General features: G+C 37.7%; 1 protein-coding gene across 2 annotated transcripts in view; it reads right to left on the minus strand.

Annotated features, from left to right (window-relative positions):
• The window catches only part of MAP3K7CL (MAP3K7 C-terminal like), a 32,460-nt gene that overhangs the window by 12,032 nt on the left and 3,596 nt on the right, over positions 1–16,832 (minus strand). For both annotated transcript variants that reach the window (XM_059874030.1, XM_059874020.1), the window contains 2 exons: positions 9,236–9,294; positions 811–926 (listed from right to left, as the gene is read on the minus strand). In XM_059874030.1, the coding sequence (XP_059730013.1) occupies positions 811–926; positions 9,236–9,294 (175 nt within the window). The remainder of the gene's footprint in view (positions 1–810; positions 927–9,235; positions 9,295–16,832) is intronic.

Here is a 16,832-nt window from a genome sequence, read left to right on the forward strand (position 1 = left end):
TCACTTTGGGTGAGAACACCTGAAATGCCAATGTACCAGTGTACACAAAAACAAAGCACCTCACAGAAACATGTTTAGTAATATTGTCAAGTATTCCAAGCCTAAATGAGGATCCATTTTGTTCATCATCAAAGCGTGCAATGTTTATTGAAAAACTAAAATTGAAAAGGAACCTGCACCAGATGAACTGGATTGTTATGTGACCTGGAGGCTGCCAGTGAAGCTTTTAAGGGACACCCACAAAGCTGAACTGTGACAGCCCTTAGTGGCCTCAGCTGATCCTGTAGAGCAGTGGCCAACTTGTGCTCTACTGTGCCCATCAGGCAGAGGCATGAAATCACAGGATCATAGGCTGGCTTGGGTTAGAAGGGACCCCCAAGGCAATCCAGTTCCAACCCCAGGTTGGGGGACACCTTCCACTAGGCCAGATTCCAAGCCCCATCCAACCTGACCTTTAACACTTCCAGGGATGAGGCAGCCACAGCTTCTCTGGGCAACTTGTGTCAGGGCTTCTCCACCCTCAGAGGGAAGAATTTCTTCCCAATATCCCATCTATCCCTGCCCTCTGTCAGTTTGAAGGAATTCCCCTTGTCCTGTCACTCCAGGCCCTTATGAATAGTCTGTCCATCTTTCTTCTAGGCTTCCTTCAGATATCGGAAGGCCACAGTTTAATATATGTATAAATAAGTATATACATATATAAGCATATATGTAGAGAAGGTCAGAAATGACAATGTTAAGCTGTCACGTTTCAAACAGGGTTTTGCAAAGAGAATATAGGACAGTAAATCTTTTGGGAAAGTTACTCACTTTCTTTCTTCCAGCAGAGCAATTTCTTTCTTGACCTCGTGGTACTCTTCTGCTATTTTGCAGTGCTGTTTATACACCTGCATAGATTCCTTAGAGTCATGACAAGGAGGCAGAGGCTTTATGAAAAAAAGAAGAAGAAAAAAACTCCACTGTTTTTTGAATGAAATATTAGTTTAAACCCCACATATTTTGAAAGATACAATATTTATCTGAATTCCTGTGAGAATACCTAAAGAATTTTTTCCCCTTAACTGCAGTATATGGCCAACTATTCCTAGTGATGGCCTTTCAAGGAAGGAAAAAACCCAAACCAGTTCCCTGCATAAGAATATGTGTGAAACTTCAAACATATGTGTAAAACTTCAAACATTGTGAGAATTTTCAGAGCTCTCCTTGTCAGCTTTGCAAAATATCCCTGAAGATTTTTCAAAGAAGGATTTCTCCCTTGCCTCCCTCTTTTTCAGCTAGAGTGATATGGAAATGCTAAAGCTGATGCATTGATCAGACCTATCACAGACATCTTTACACTGCCAGGAGCTGACATCATTGCAGCAACATCATCTTTTATTAAATGCCTACTGAATGTAATAAATATGGCAAATAAAACCAAGCCGTCCTAGGACTCCTTATGTAAATTTCATCAAAATTCTTGAAAATACGTTTTGGTTAAATGTAGGTGATCTTTGCTTCTTAAAAAAGAATGTGTCAATTCAGGCTTCAGGTTTAATTGTCACATTTTGGTTAGAACACTTTCAGGAAGCATTTTTAAGTTATTAGCCATGAATCTATTGACTGTAAATGAACTCCAAATAGCATGCTTGAGCCACCTGTTTGAAGTAAAAGGAAACACTTAAAATAGTTCATTTACTGCCCATTTAAATAACATCCAATTGCCTTTCACAATACTAGCAGTTTGTTTTGCATTTCTTGCTGTCCTGCCTTGACTCTTCTGTGTAGTATAATATTCCCTTAATGACATTATTAGGAAAAGAAAAGCCCAAGTAGTCAGACTTTTCCTATTTATGATCTTGTAATCCTTTGTTTAATCTAAACTGATAATTTAAATTTTACCAAACATGTTCAGAGACAAGGATTAAAAACATTTTTGTTCAGGAGACAGGGTGAGCTGGCTTCAGACATAACCCAAAGCACAGATGTAAGCAATGCATGGAGCTTGCAAGTACTTGTAGTTGGTATGTGATTCCTCACTGAAATTTTAACAGACACTCATATTCCATAGTCTAAATTTAAAACTGCTGCAGCAGAATTGTTTCACAGCACATTGTTTCATTCTCCCTGATCTTGGAGATTTTGGGAACCGAGGGAAAGGGCAGCCCAATACTTGATGGATCTAATCCCTAGAAAAGGGCTTTTAATTGCATTTCAGTGTGGATGAGCAAGAGCACCATTCATATAGCCACCCAAATAATAAGCATAAATTTAGCAAGACTGAATATAGAAGTCTCAGTGCTCTAATCCAAGAATGTGTGGATGATCCAAAGCAGCATCTCTGCTATCTCCCAGAGATCAGCCACCAAGTGTGTCACAATAAAACAATTTGTAACAGTACCAAGGGGAAAGTCCCCAAACAGTGATACTTCAAAAGAAAAACACAACAAAACAAAGCAGAAAAGAACTTGGATTTGCTTCCAATTTAGTTTCCACTAATCTAGCTGGTTTAAACCAGTTTAAAAATTAAAACAGCACTCAGTTTCTATATTCCAGCTTCCCACTCAAAAGATATATATAGAGAGCTAAAAATTATCAAGTCATGCTGAAACTTAGTATCTGAGGCTCACTTAGAACCAGTTGCTGACTTTTAAACCCCTTCCTATTATTGTTTCCTCTTCAGTGACATTTTCTGTTACACTGATATTTTAGCACTTAAATTAAACTTAAAACGAATTAAACAATCAGTTTACTAATTTCTATTCATAAAATTATTTTCAATTTGTCTGATGGTAGTAAGCACTCTATCAAGAATCTTTTAAATTTTTAGTGTATATTTCTTTAAAATGTTATGATAAATGTTACAATGTTTTCAAATGACTAGGTAGAATATCATTGGATCATATCACAGAGTGGTTTGGATTGGAAAGGACCTTCAAGAGCATCAATTTCTAGCCCCTCTGCTATGGACAGGGACACCTTCCACCAGGCCAGGTTGCTCCAAGCCCTGTCCAACCTGGCCTTGAACACTTCCAGGGATGGGGCAGCCGGAACTGGAGAATTGCGTTTGCTCCTTTGTAATTTAGAAACTACTAAGAAAGGCTCCAGAGATATTATCTACAGCATCCATGAGTGGTTTCTGGTCAGTAGCATATGAAACAGGTTTATTTAGGAAACACTTTCTCTTGTAATAACATGGGAAAAGGAGAGATACAAATCTCCCTTCCACGTGCAAGGACTTTTTTAAGAGTCTGTGGCCAGGCAGTGGGAAGTACAGCAGATACTGCAGTACAGAATGCCCAGTGGCATTCCATGAAGTCTGTAAAACATCTTTATGTTAAGGGATTGCTAGTTTACCAAGGTGACTAATTTCAGAAGGCCTTAATAAAGTTCAATTTGCAGTATTCTTTTTTTTCCACTCAGAAGTAAACAGCCATACTTTCCTCTTAGAACAGTCTGAGCTTGCTGTACCTTGCCTGTTCCATAAATTAATATAAATAAAACCATACCTGCTAGACAAGCAAAAAACATCCCTGCCAAAGTAGGTTACAACAGCTTCTACTTTTAATCCTGTTTACTTCAGGCTTCAGTGTCATCCACCCTCATTTTCCTGTGCTGGCAAAATATGCACATGCAGCATCTCTATCTTGTTCACAGAGCTAGTACAAAAGCTACAGCTGTAAGTTATACTGGTGGTCTGTCTATTAAGCCTGATTTTCAACAAAGTCTGATTTTTCCTTGTATTTTGTTGAGTAACTCACTGTAACATTGAGAAATGTTCTACAGAACATTCAGCAAGTAGACACGAAGAGATCCTTTTAGAGACCATCCTGAAACTGCACATATATATGTAGATCTTTACAAGACATATGTACTGTTTATTTAGACTTTTGTTCAGAATCCAGACATGAAAGATATTGGAATATGAATGCAAAAGCAGTTCAAGAAGAAACAGAAAATCACAGAACGTTTGGGTTGGAAGGGACTTGTTTTCCTTGCAGGAGAGGTGCTCCATTCCTTTAATCATCTGGGCAGCCTCCTCTCTGCCTGCTTTTTAAAGCAGGTGGAAGGAGGTCTTCTAAATAAAATCTTTGCTGGAGTGACACAGAATGAAAATTTTCATATTTGGGTTTTTTTTTTGCTTCACTCACATGACAAGTTCTTTTGCTTGCCATATGAAAATCAGCATTCCATATCTACAAAAGCTGTATAGTTGGTAGCGCCACTCAACTTTTCCAAAGCTTTAAAACAGTTGATTTTTTAATTCACCATCATTGCACTTATGTGTTTAACTGTGAAAAAAAATTAAAACTTTCCCCTGAAAAAGTTGAAGTTTCAAGAAAAAATTGTACCAGGCAGGTTTTCCAGCTCACATGAACTTGTCTAAAAGTCTTCAGCACTGATCTAATTAAAGAGTGGTGCCTTGCTTTTTGTAAATTTGGTAACTTTCAGCTGAACTCTTCCGGAAAAGTGGAAAATCCAATGGTAATATTTTGAATGTGGTCTGTGTTCATTATATGGCCTTGTGCACTCTTCTATGATAGAAGAACCCACATGGTGCCAAGCAAAAATAGCACAATGCAGCTACTTTTTGTTGTGCCACTGGAACTCTTCCACCACTTTCAGATACCCATCTTAGGCTGCACCTAGTCTAGTCTAGTTTTACTATGAAAGTAAACAGTTCTCTTTCTTCCAAACAATTCAGGTCAACAGCATGAGAGCAATTGTGAGTTTTGCTCTCCTTCCTGGAAGATTTTCCATTCTTTTCTAACCATAATATGATGCTCTGACTTGGTGAACATGCATACATGTTAACATACATGCATAAAATGGTCTTACAGAATCTAAGACCAAAGTTATCACAGTATCATTACAGGAGACTTATCAAGTTCATAGGCAATCAGATCTAATTATAGAGCAACACAGTCCTCCAGGAATTCTCATGGAAACCAACACATAGTAAAAGTTACAGCATCCTCTTTAAAAACACAGTATGCTTTTAAACTTTCTAAAATTAATTTATGTGTCTAACAAAAATCCTGGCATTCAGTAGAAGTAATTAAAGCTCCAGAGTAAACAAGGTTTCTGCTAAATGCTTATATCACACACAGCACACTGCCCCTTTCATAACATTTGCATTACTTCTTTTTTATGAGCATTTTCTACTAAAGTGAGAAAAACTATCCTTTGACTTAAGGTTTGATGTTATAAATGGCTGGAGCTTTTTCTCTGTTGCAACAATTTTATAGTCATCTAATGACACAGATTTGTAACACAAAATATGACATAAATGTCTCTCATTGTCTCAATTTCATGAGACAAGAACCCAGAACCATTGAATTGTTTTGTGTTGGAAAGGACTTTAAAGATCATCCTCTTCCAACCCCCTGCCAGGGTCAGCTTCCACTAGACCAGGTTGCTCAGAGCCCCATCTAACCTGTTTTTCAGAGATAGAGAACCATAGAACACCCTGTGTATCCATATGTGACTTGTGTTCTTCCCTCTTCAGGATCAAGCTCTCAGCTGGAATAAAGATTTTGATGGGGAACAGAGAGATGAACTGAGCAAGTCACAGGAAGTGTTGGAATGGGACAGGCAATGAACAGGGCACAGCAGTGCAGGTATGAACACCAGACACCCTCCTCCCCTGAACAAAAAGGTCTTGGATGCTGATGTATGTTTTAAATACAGCAGATAACCCATAGTAAAATTTCTGTCAGAGGGGTCACTGTGCAGCTAATCAAGGAAGCGCCTTCCAAGGACCCATCCAGACAAAGCAAAGGTTAAAGTTTTCCAGTGACAGAGTGCCAGGTGTAGCCAGCCCACCCTTGCTGTGCTGCCCACCACATGGCACACACACAGGAGAGGGGAAAACCACCAAAGCTCAAAGAAGCAGGTATTGCTTGTCAGTGGGAGGAGAATAAATTCCAATACTGCTGAATTTGGAATTCCTTAATTCTAATTAAAAGGAATTGAAAACAAGAAGTTTATTAACATGAGGGGTTTTTTTCACTGATAACCTAGCAGGAAGTTTAGTCGTGTGTGTGTGTGTGTGGTTTTTTTTTTTTAATAATATAGCCGCAAATATAGCTTAAACTGGCCTGTTCTCATATGAAGGGTTTTCATGTCTGGTTGACCACAGACCGCATATAAATTTTAATTTAAAGCAATTTTTTTTTTTACAAATTTCTTCTTGGAATATATAGAAAGATGTAACTTCAAAAAATTAATTTGAAAATAAAACATGTTAGTCTGAAGCTAAGTAGTACATCAGAACACACAGACTGATCATTTTTATTTGGAAAGAAGCTGCAACTAGAACCATCCTTTAGTAAGAGAATTAGCTTTTTTGCTAAGTCTCCTAGAAAGACCTTCTCTCCAGGCAATTCCACACCCACCTCTGTAGAGCTGGGTGCTTGGACAGCAGGGTTTGTTACCCTGCCAAGGGGAGGCTGCACTGAACTTTGCCCTGCCATTTGATACTGCTGCCCAGGGAATAGGTATGGAAGAATTGTGGGAGGAAAAGTGGGACCACTAGGTAATTCTGCTCAAATAGCCAAGTTGTCTGCCAAGGCCTAACATAGGAGGACGAGAGCTTGAAGCCTAAAACAGAGGTGCAAATTGCTTGGTACTCAGGCTGTGGTCTGCTGCCTGCATGCATAGAATTCTAAGGCTGTGATTTTCCAAGTGACTTGCTGAACTTACATAGCTTTCAAGCTGCTTTCAAAATCCAGCTTAAAGATCAGCTAATTTAGGCTTTTTGTTTGTTTTTAAAACAGGTTTCAAAATTTTCCTTTGTATGCTTGATATCTGTAAAGTTATTACTTTTTTTTAAGGTGCCTATTACTGTATAGCCACATAACCCGCATTTATAGTTTGCTTCTTTAAATAAAATTAAAATGTTTTTGACTGTATTTATGGCACACTGATGAAAATCTTGTGGCTCTCTGATAGGACATTTTTAGTACGAACATATGTACCAGCTTTCTCACAAATACAAGCATTTCAGGCTGCTATTGCCCCAGTTGATTAAAAAGTTCATTTACACGACCTTTCATGTGTGTGTTCTGTATTAACGCACTTCAGGACGGAAAAAAGAATGGATGGAATGACAAGGGACACCACCATTCACTACTTCTGCAGGTCCTGGTGAAGCCCATCTTACCTGTTTCTGTAATACAGGAGCTACCTGTTTCAAAGCTGGTATAAATTGCAAGCACATGCCATAGAGGTCTGACAAACCCACAGCAGTTTGGATTGCAGCGATTGAAAAAACCACAGTTAATAAGAAATGTAATAAGATAAATAATAACTTTGTAACAGCTATTCCTTGTTTGAAATTTTAAAGCAGATTGAAAATACTGTAATTACATTAAATAGTTAGCACATGAAACTGTGATCCAGATTGACAAAAGCAAGGAAATTCAAGTGTTTATTGCTAAATTTGAATGCTATGTTATCTCTGCATCAGCTCAGAGCCCTGCATTGACTTCAGTGCCCTTGGATGAACATAAGGCATTGCAATATAATCATACACATAAGCTTGAAAACGAAAGGATTAAGTGCTACCACAAATTTTATACTTTTAAGAGGTTAACCTTAGAGACAGGTAGTTCTCATAAGTTTTCCTTTCAGCTACCCTGATCTTACCAAGAGAGATTATGAAGGATAATAAAAAGAAAATTACATTAACCAGAGCCTCTGATTGTTTCTTTGAATTTGTTATCATATTGAGATTATGAGAGTAAAGGAAGGTTTTCTGAAACTAATGTCAAGTACTTAACAGACCAGTTGGGTACACTTAGTGGGATTGTGTTAGCGTGTACTTAAAAACTTTTACTGAAGGGCTATTACATATATCCAGAACACTTGAATGCTTCCAGAGGAGCATTTTCAGCCTATGATGAAATTCCATATTTAAAGTATATTATAGATTCCAGAAATGTAAAAGTCATAAAAGTCTTAATAAAAAACCCATCACTTGTCCTGCAAAGCACTTATACATAATGCTAGTAATATTGTTTTTATGTATCAATAGCAGCAATAATAATCATACTTTGCTCTTTTAGAGCAATCCTTACCTACTGGTCTTGATGCTCTTTAACAAAAAAGGTAAAAATTATTAACTTAATTTCAGAGATGGACAGAGGGATGAAGCAACTCCAGGATTAAGCAATGTGTCACTGAGAGAGTTGGAAACAAAATGCAGGTACTTTACTTTCAATTCAATGCTCCAGCCATGAAACACGATTGCTTTTCTCAAATTGAATTCTTCTAAGGAAAAAAAATACCAATCCTGCTTGCTGCACTGGAAGGTTAGTGGAATAAAGAGATTAGAATACTACCTGGTTCCTTTTGTCCCAAATCTTAAGCTGTTATTAATTCCTACTTATGCCTAAAGAACCTGCCCATATCCTCAGGATGAGAGGGATAGAGCAAGGAGAGTCTCTGTCATCATCCATTCCTTTCTCAGTTATCCTTTTGGTGAGAGCTGCGGGACAGAAGCATCACCCTTGAAGCCAGCAGCCATCCCGTGCTGTCTCACAAGTTGATGGGTACAGGAAAGATGACATTATTGCACAATGAGTGGTCTACTAATGCCCTTCTCAATTTACAGTCAGGAAACAACTGCCTTCAGAGTGAAATATCAGAGGAAGGCTAAATGCTCCTGGGAAAACAGATGATCTGAAGTAGTCTACAAAAGCCAGGAAACACTCCAGAACCAGCACAGAGGAAAGGGAAATAATCCCTGGATGCAGAACTGGCTTTGTGCCTAGAGAACCATGGAGTTGCCATCAATTGCTTTCTGTCCAGTATACTGGGGGTCCATCATTCTGTGCTGACAAACCAGACTGGTCAGCAAAGGATTCTCTTGGAACGCGTCTGAGAAAACTGATGATATCAGTCACAGCACAGCCTGCAGGCATTAGAATGTATAATGCCCCTCTCATTCCTTCTCCCATCAGTTGAACAAGAACTCTCTTCATTGCAGCACAGCAGCACTGCAGGAATTGGATGAAAAATCTTAAAAGCAGGCAAGATTGTTAAAATAGTAATTTCCCTGAGGTCGGACTAAAAATATTTGTAGATCTTGAAAAAACAATATTTTCTTCTATGGATATATACAGTCTTATTAAATGTTAACAGGCTAGAAAAGCACCACTAAAAACTTCCACTATAGTGTAACAGCCAGAGACTTTTTATAACAAATACAGTGAATGTGAAGTAAAACTGTCAAAAGAGAAGAAAAGTTTACCTGCAGCTGCTGATCTAGTTCTGGAAATGCCAAAGAGAAGTTTTCAGGGGAAGCATCATCTAAAAGGTAGACACAATGTTAAAAGTTATTGCCTGCCAAAGAGGGCATTTCAACTAATCTGTTTAATGAAGTTCTATATTGCATATATGGACAGTAATATTGGGATCCTGAAAACACCTCCACATCTTATCTTTTACATTTGAAATGCCTCAGTAGAGTCCTTGAAAGTACTAGTGGATTGGTAATAAGAAAAGTTTACATACTGGAAATACAGAGTCTATTTTGCATTGCAGAGATTAAGAAACAAAGCAGTTGGTCCAGTAGAACATGTGATCATTTAATAAAACAAATAAATCTAAACTGTTTTTCTTCCTGAGCTCTCTTCACTACACTGCTAAGTAAAGGGCTGTCTTAAAGGACTTTACCTGTCATTTACAATCCTTAAGAGCTAGAGTTAGTTCAATCATGACAACAAACCAAGCTGTGTTTTTATTTACTTGTTTGGGATTTTTTAAAATTTATTTTTAGAACAGACTTCCAGCAAAGGTGGGAGAGATTGCCCAGTTATGTCAGGGCTGTGATGTGGACACCTGCCCACTAGTAGCTGGACGGAGATCAGAAATATGAATCGCACTTGGTAGTGCCAGTGCAATATTTCTTTCTCAGTGACTTTCACACTCTCAGTTTTGCCTTGGACTATGATGACTCTTTATTCATCTTACTACAGGTTATGGGAGGTGAGGAGAGTGTTACTATTAGCTTACAGTCAGTTATTTGTAATGTGTCAAAATTAAATAAGGATGGCTCTTCCAGGAGAAAATTAGTAACACGGTTCAGATCCTGCAACCTGCTGTGTACCTGTAGACTTGAACACAGCAACAAAACCCCAACAAGGTCAAGAGGACCTCATATCAAAGAAGGATTCTAAAAGAATACAGACTCAGAACTAAATTATTTCTCAAATATTTGATATCTCTTTCTCCTGGCCTCTGTGGTTATATAGCAAAGGAGGCTGGGGGGAAAAGTAAAATAAGCCACCTTAGCCTATGAAAAATAAACATACTGGCTAACACATGGTCAGAGCCTTACTCAATAATATAGCTAGATCTGGGCAGCCTCTGAGAAGAGATGCTCAGAGAAGAAAAAAAGTATAGTGATTCAAAAGTAAAAGCTCTTGAATTTCCTCAGGAAATAATGTGAAGTTCCTGTATTTTTGTGGAGTAGTTGTCTTGCTACATTACCAAAAACTCCTACCCATGCCATGTGAGTGTCCCCCTTCTTTTTTCACACCATATGTCAAGCATGCCCATTCTGGAAAATACTGAAATTGCTTTAATTGTACAGAATTGTATCATGCCAATACGCAAGTGTTTATCTTTAATTTGCTATTGCTTTCTTGTACAATATATAAATAGACTAATATTCTAAAAGAAGAAAGATGAATCATATGGCAAGGCTAAAAGGAAGGACAGAATAAGACTCGGTCTGACTGGGGCTACAGCTGCTCTACAGGTATTTGGCTGGATAGCTGTTAAATATTCTGACAGAGATATTGGACCAGAGTCATGGATGGCACTCAAACTGTTATTTGTTTTGGCAATTCCAGCAGTACAATCTTTGGTACAGGAGCTTTATCAAGGGATCTTGAACATCTTTAAAATTCAGAAAAACATAGCAAAAGCAACACTCCAAATGATAAAAAAAAATTGAAGAAACATCAGACAGTAATTACATTTTCACAGCATCAGCTACTAAGAAAATAAAATTAATGCAGTGTCAGAATACTGGAAAATTAATTGGATCATACTCTGAAAGGAACCAGTTAAAAAGTTTGGAAGTACTTTACAAAGGATGGAATAGAGAGAGAAATTAATGTAGAGGAAATCCTTTCAATAAACAGATGTTCCCTGCTTATTTTTTGAACTCAAGTGACTGAGTCAATGGTACTAAAAATAGAATGCACTGGTATCCTAACCATTATGACATACCATAGTACATTTTATAATGGGCTTGCCCTAGCATCTATTGAACAGCTGCTAGGGTTTTTTTTAGTTATACTAGTTTAAGACTTGTTTAGATCATCATCTGATGTGCAGAACATCATCGAGAAATGCTGCAGACTTCAGTGTTTTGAAATTATCCTGAGTTCTTAATTCTCTTTGGCTCTTCCCAGAATTTCAGTTAAGTATTTAGTTTAAAAAAATTAACAGAAATCCTCATAGCTAACCACAATCTTGTTTTTCACAAAAAGAACAACAAAAGGCTTTCCCCACAGCTTTCAGGGAAATAAATTATTTCCCCCAGATCAGTATTTCGCTGTTGCCAAAGTAACAACCACAACGGTAACAATAAAAATCACTTGGTAATAACGAAAACTTTAATTTCATACAAGGGGAAAGCAAATGATAGCAGTCATTAACCTCCTAAAGCTTTTTTGAGGATGTTTTCAGGATGTTAAGAGGAAAGACAGAAACTCTTGCATTTTTTTCTGAAGAATTCCTATTGCCTTTACCAGCAGAATACCAGTCAAAATCACACTGACTTCTAGTCTTAAAAATCTATGGACTCAGAAAATCAGATACAAAAATGTCTGAAATGCCAATGAAATTATTCTGAAGATCAAAACATTCTCAAAACTATTTCCTGATCTGTGTTTGTTATTTTCCACTCTACCTCTCCTTAACTAGAAAACAAAACTCTGAAATACCTCTTTTCCTCCTTTTCTCAATTAACTATGAATTTTTTATGAACATCTAGATTATTATAAGGAATCAGTTATATAATCAAAGTCCTCTTTTATAAGAGTCAGTGGCTTTTCTGTACCACAAATCCCTGAAAATATCTAGGCCGATTCTTCACCAGTTACAAACAGCATCTTATCCCTATAGTCACTATAAAGAAACACATAAGGAAAAATTATTTATAATTCAAGCTGGATGTTAAAGAATTATTTAATTTAAAATACAAATATATTTCAAAAGCAGAGACAGCAACTCACTGCACCTGAAAATGAGTCAAGATTTTGGTCAAAAGGAAATAAGAAAGAAGGAAAAATGTACATGTGCATATTATGGCCATACCAGCAAAGTCAACAGCACTAACCTGTGATGTGAAAGAGTCAGATCAGGGATTTCATTACAGGCACCTAAGTTAATGTATCTGTCACATGATTTCTAAATGAGTAGCATTTCCTGATTTCCCATAGATCCCAAATCTAATTTTGAAGTTCTCTATTTAAAAATGCCCTAAAGACACGTACCCTGATTAAAACCCATGTGTTTTTAACCACAGACTCGGTTGGTGAGCATGAAATAGTGTGATTTTCATGCTTGTTCCATCAGGTTCACATGCTCCCTTGGCTTGCTGCTGAAAACTGTCATTTGTAACAAAGAGTATCTGAACTCTATTAACTCTGATTGGCTTTGTACAAAAAGCTCACTACTAGCCCTGAGGCAGCTGGTATATGCTAAGCTGCACATTAGAAAATGGAGCTTGATTTCTGGAAAGCTTCACTTATTTAGTCATGTTCTGGGCTCCTGGAGATTCCAACATCCCAGACCTCCATCATGTACTCAAACGAGAAGAAATCCTTCACATGTTGCTGTGAAAAGATTTGGGTCTGGCACAATGAAGTGTAATACCCAAATCTTTTCCTATATGGCTGTTCCATTTAACTGAACTGTGAGCTAAAGGCAGTAAATCCTTTAAGAACAACATCTGATTCATTTCCAGTATAATCTTGAAAATTAGTTTCTCTATGATCTTCACTAAGATAGACAGAAATAGAATATAAAAATTTAAATGTGTTGAAAGCACATTAAGGTTGCTAAATCAAGCACTTGAACCTTAGGAAATGCCAATCACAGTTCTGCTTCCTTGAGTAACTGAGTTATGATCCAGTATTTAATTATACAGTCAGGTCCTATTTTTTTTCTCCTACATGTGTGGGCCAATGTATTCAGATCTCTTCCTCCTAAATTAAAGAATTAAATTGGTAACATAAGTAGGCTGCTATCCTGTAAGAGGATCAGCCCTTGCACAGGAAAATGCTCAAACTGAACTGCAAGCACCACGACTTGCACCAACAACAGTGGCAAAGTGCCTGTCAGGGTCCAGCCTTGGCCCTGGGAGGGCTGTGAGCTCCAGCAGCTCTGGGCCTGGACACTGACAGACAAGCATAGACTCATCAGATTCATCCTGGAAGGCTGTGTGGCTAAGTGACTGCAACTTGGCACTGCTCTGTGGAGCTCCAGGGCTTCTATTCACAGCCCTGCCTGACACGACCTTACACAACCTCACAGTTACCTCACTGGTAAAATAGTGGGGAATGGCCACTGCCCCACCCAGGAATAGGATGTGAAGGCTTGCTCAATAATAAGGGTTGTGGACCTCCCAGAAATAGAAACAGTCCATAACAGAGGTAAGAGCAAAATCCTTCTGCTTCATATACCTTCACTCAAACCTAAGCATCCTCAGATGAATGTCCCTTTGAGGCTGTCTCACCTGATTTCCCATCTAATTCCCCAAGAACTGAGCCCTGCAGGTTGGGTGTAGATTTAGGAAATTAGCTCTGTAAATTTTAGCTATATATTTTAGCAATCTTCACTGGAAAACCTCTGGAGCCATCACAACCAATATAAGGATGGGGTAGGAATTTGCAAGTTGCTTTTGAAGAAGCAGCCACTGAAAAACAGTCTAGCATGATAAACTAGAAAAGCAAAAAACTCCTTGTAGTCCCTAGGATAATGAGCATAACAAAGAGTAAAATAAGTAATTTTGCTATGCTTGCAAAAATATGACACTGTCCCACAGTCTGTCAGGTTCATTAGAGGATCTGTGTTTTGCCTTTGTTGTCAGTGATTTTTTCTGTAAAGTGCTGTCAGAGCTAGACTAATTTCAAATTAAAGAACTCACTAACAATTTCAGACCCAGTCATTTATCACCACATACCACAAGCAGGACTTTTCAGCTAGATTCAAGCTTTTATTTGAGGAGGCAAGGTGGAGAGAGATGAACCTCTAAATCTTCCCTTTGAACTATTACACAAAACAAATCCAGCTGTCTAAATCCCATGAAGTTCACGTATTTGTAAGATTGATAAAAATTAGGACATATTGAATTTCATGGGTAGCATTAAATTGATGCTGACAAACCACAATGAATTTTCAACTTTGGAACACTTATTTGAATCTTAGAACACCACATTCAATTCAAGCTGCATTAGTTTCCGAGTGATATAAGGAAGGTTGAAATAGTATATTTCCAATTCATTACTTTAAAATGGTACCTTAAGTCAAACTGCTGTGATACAGTGCACAGACACACCCTGGGAAATGTGTTAGTGAACTTGAGTGAAAGGGCCAAACATAGACATTTATATATACAGGAATAAGAGATGCACAATAAAACTGTCTTCTTATATAGCACCCTCTGATGGGCTGCTCCTGAGACTTTTAAGGAACTGATTACTCTACTATCACATTAAAAATACCTCACAAAGCTGGCCAGAATTTCAGTCATCAGGTGCTGACTGACAAATAATGTAAGACACACTATTTCTTGTACACTCAGGATAGGCCAGCTCTGATTTTGTAGGTCAGTTAACACAATGTAATTTCTTCTCATAAACTGAGAGTAGTTTTTCCTTTCACTGCTCCTCACACCCACTGCTTGGTTACAATCCTAGCCAGTGAGATAATCACCACCCAGAAGAAACATTCCATTTCCTCTTTTTATATCCAGTTATGCTGCCAGTTCCTCCTAGTAAGCAGTTGCACAGCCCCCGGAAGGAGAATGCAGCCTTTCTTGGCAAAATGTGTCACTGTGCCTTTCAAGTGAGGTAGAATTTAAGGAAAACCTTAAGTCAGAGAGATTTCCTCACCACTTAGCCCTTGCCAAGAACTTATTGTATCCTAGCAGGGCATGAGCTTCAGCTGATGCTTTACTATCACTAATCAGGTAACTCCTGTTTGAACTAAAAACAAATATCCTCATCAAGGAGAAAAAAAGTGAAAAAACTATAAAAGAGTAAGAGGAAAAAGTAGCACCTACTACAGAATACCTAAAGGTCTATCTTTTGAATGTTTTTGTAGCTCCCCTTAAAAAAAACATGTTAAATACTTGTTTGTGCTCTCTTGATTCACTTATGATTTGCTGGAAATTTTCACACCTATTAAAAGCTTATTTCCTTTGCCTACTTGAAATATATCTAACATAAAAGCATTTGAAATTCTTATGCTGTGGTAAAACAATAATGTTGGTTTAGACCTCCTGGTAGCCCCCAAATGGATGTGATGCAGAGGGGAACATGGCACTCACTCTGCTGGTTGCTGGTTTTTTATCAATACCCAAGAAGATACTGGATTGTATGCTGTAGGAACATTTGGATATATACAGTAAAGGATTCAACATTTTAACAATTTTAACATTTGCAACAATTTAACAATATGTAGAAGAAAAAGATTACCTTTCTCTAATTTTTTTTTTTTTTGTAAACGTTAAGAGAGAGGCTGGAATTATTAGCAGGATAAAAAGGTAGAAAATAAAATATGATGCAATGTTAAGGAAGTTAAGCTTCCTGCCTTTCATGTCCCCTTCTTGCAAGCTATTCACAACCTTGTCATTTCCTACTGCCGTCTCTTGTCACAAACCACTCTGCTCTCTTTGATTTTCCCATGGTCTCAGCTTTCCCTGACTTGTTTTCAGTGTCTCACATTAGCATTCTTTTTTCATAGTTTGTAAGAGCACTCCCCTTTCTTTTACATCTCTCTTCAAGACCTATCTATGCCATAATGTCTGCAAGAAATTTACCATGTGACTGTATCTTGAGAGATGTGAATGATTCCTTTCTGCTCTCTGTACTAAAATGTAATTACCAGGTTATTTTAATTTATGAAAAAGGGCACATAGATTATCACATGTTTTTTTATATTTCTTGTCCCAATCTTTCTTTGTCACTCATCTTTATGAACTGAAAGTTAGGTTCAATAATATATGAAGATGTTTGGTTTTTAATTCCCTTGCTTAGGGAATGAGATTGTATTTCAGTATTGTAGCTGAAAATTAGTAGTACACAACAATGAGCTAGGAAAGATAATGCATATTCTAAAATATTTTTAAAATAGAAAACTCCATTCAAGCTGAGATTCTGTTCACACAAACTTCAGGTACCAACCATCACATTATCCCACAATGCAAAGAGTCCCATAAAGCTCTCAACAGCATAGGTTTCAGTTGTCCTTATACCTCATGCCATAAACACAGCTCAGCCCTGACTCCAGGCACTCACCTTTAGCAAAAGCAACAGCCAAATTTTTTTGGATGCTTTTAAGCTTCCCCTTTGATTCATTTAATTTTGACCTTCACTGTTTGGCAACAGCTCTCTGGTCCTTAATAATATTGAAGGTGCAAACCAATAATATTTATCTACTCCAAAGGGTCCATGTGTGTACAGGGTATGTTTGGGGAAATTAATACTCCCTCAGCATGAGCTGATAGGATAAACATCAATGAAATTTCTGCTGCTGTCTGAGAGAACGTGCCATGTGGGGCACCTGTTTCCTGAAACCTTTCACCAAGCTGGGCATGTGTGGCACTT

Source organism: Haemorhous mexicanus, chromosome 2 (assembly GCF_027477595.1).
Source record: "Haemorhous mexicanus isolate bHaeMex1 chromosome 2, bHaeMex1.pri, whole genome shotgun sequence".
Lineage (NCBI taxonomy): Eukaryota > Metazoa > Chordata > Aves > Passeriformes > Fringillidae > Haemorhous > Haemorhous mexicanus.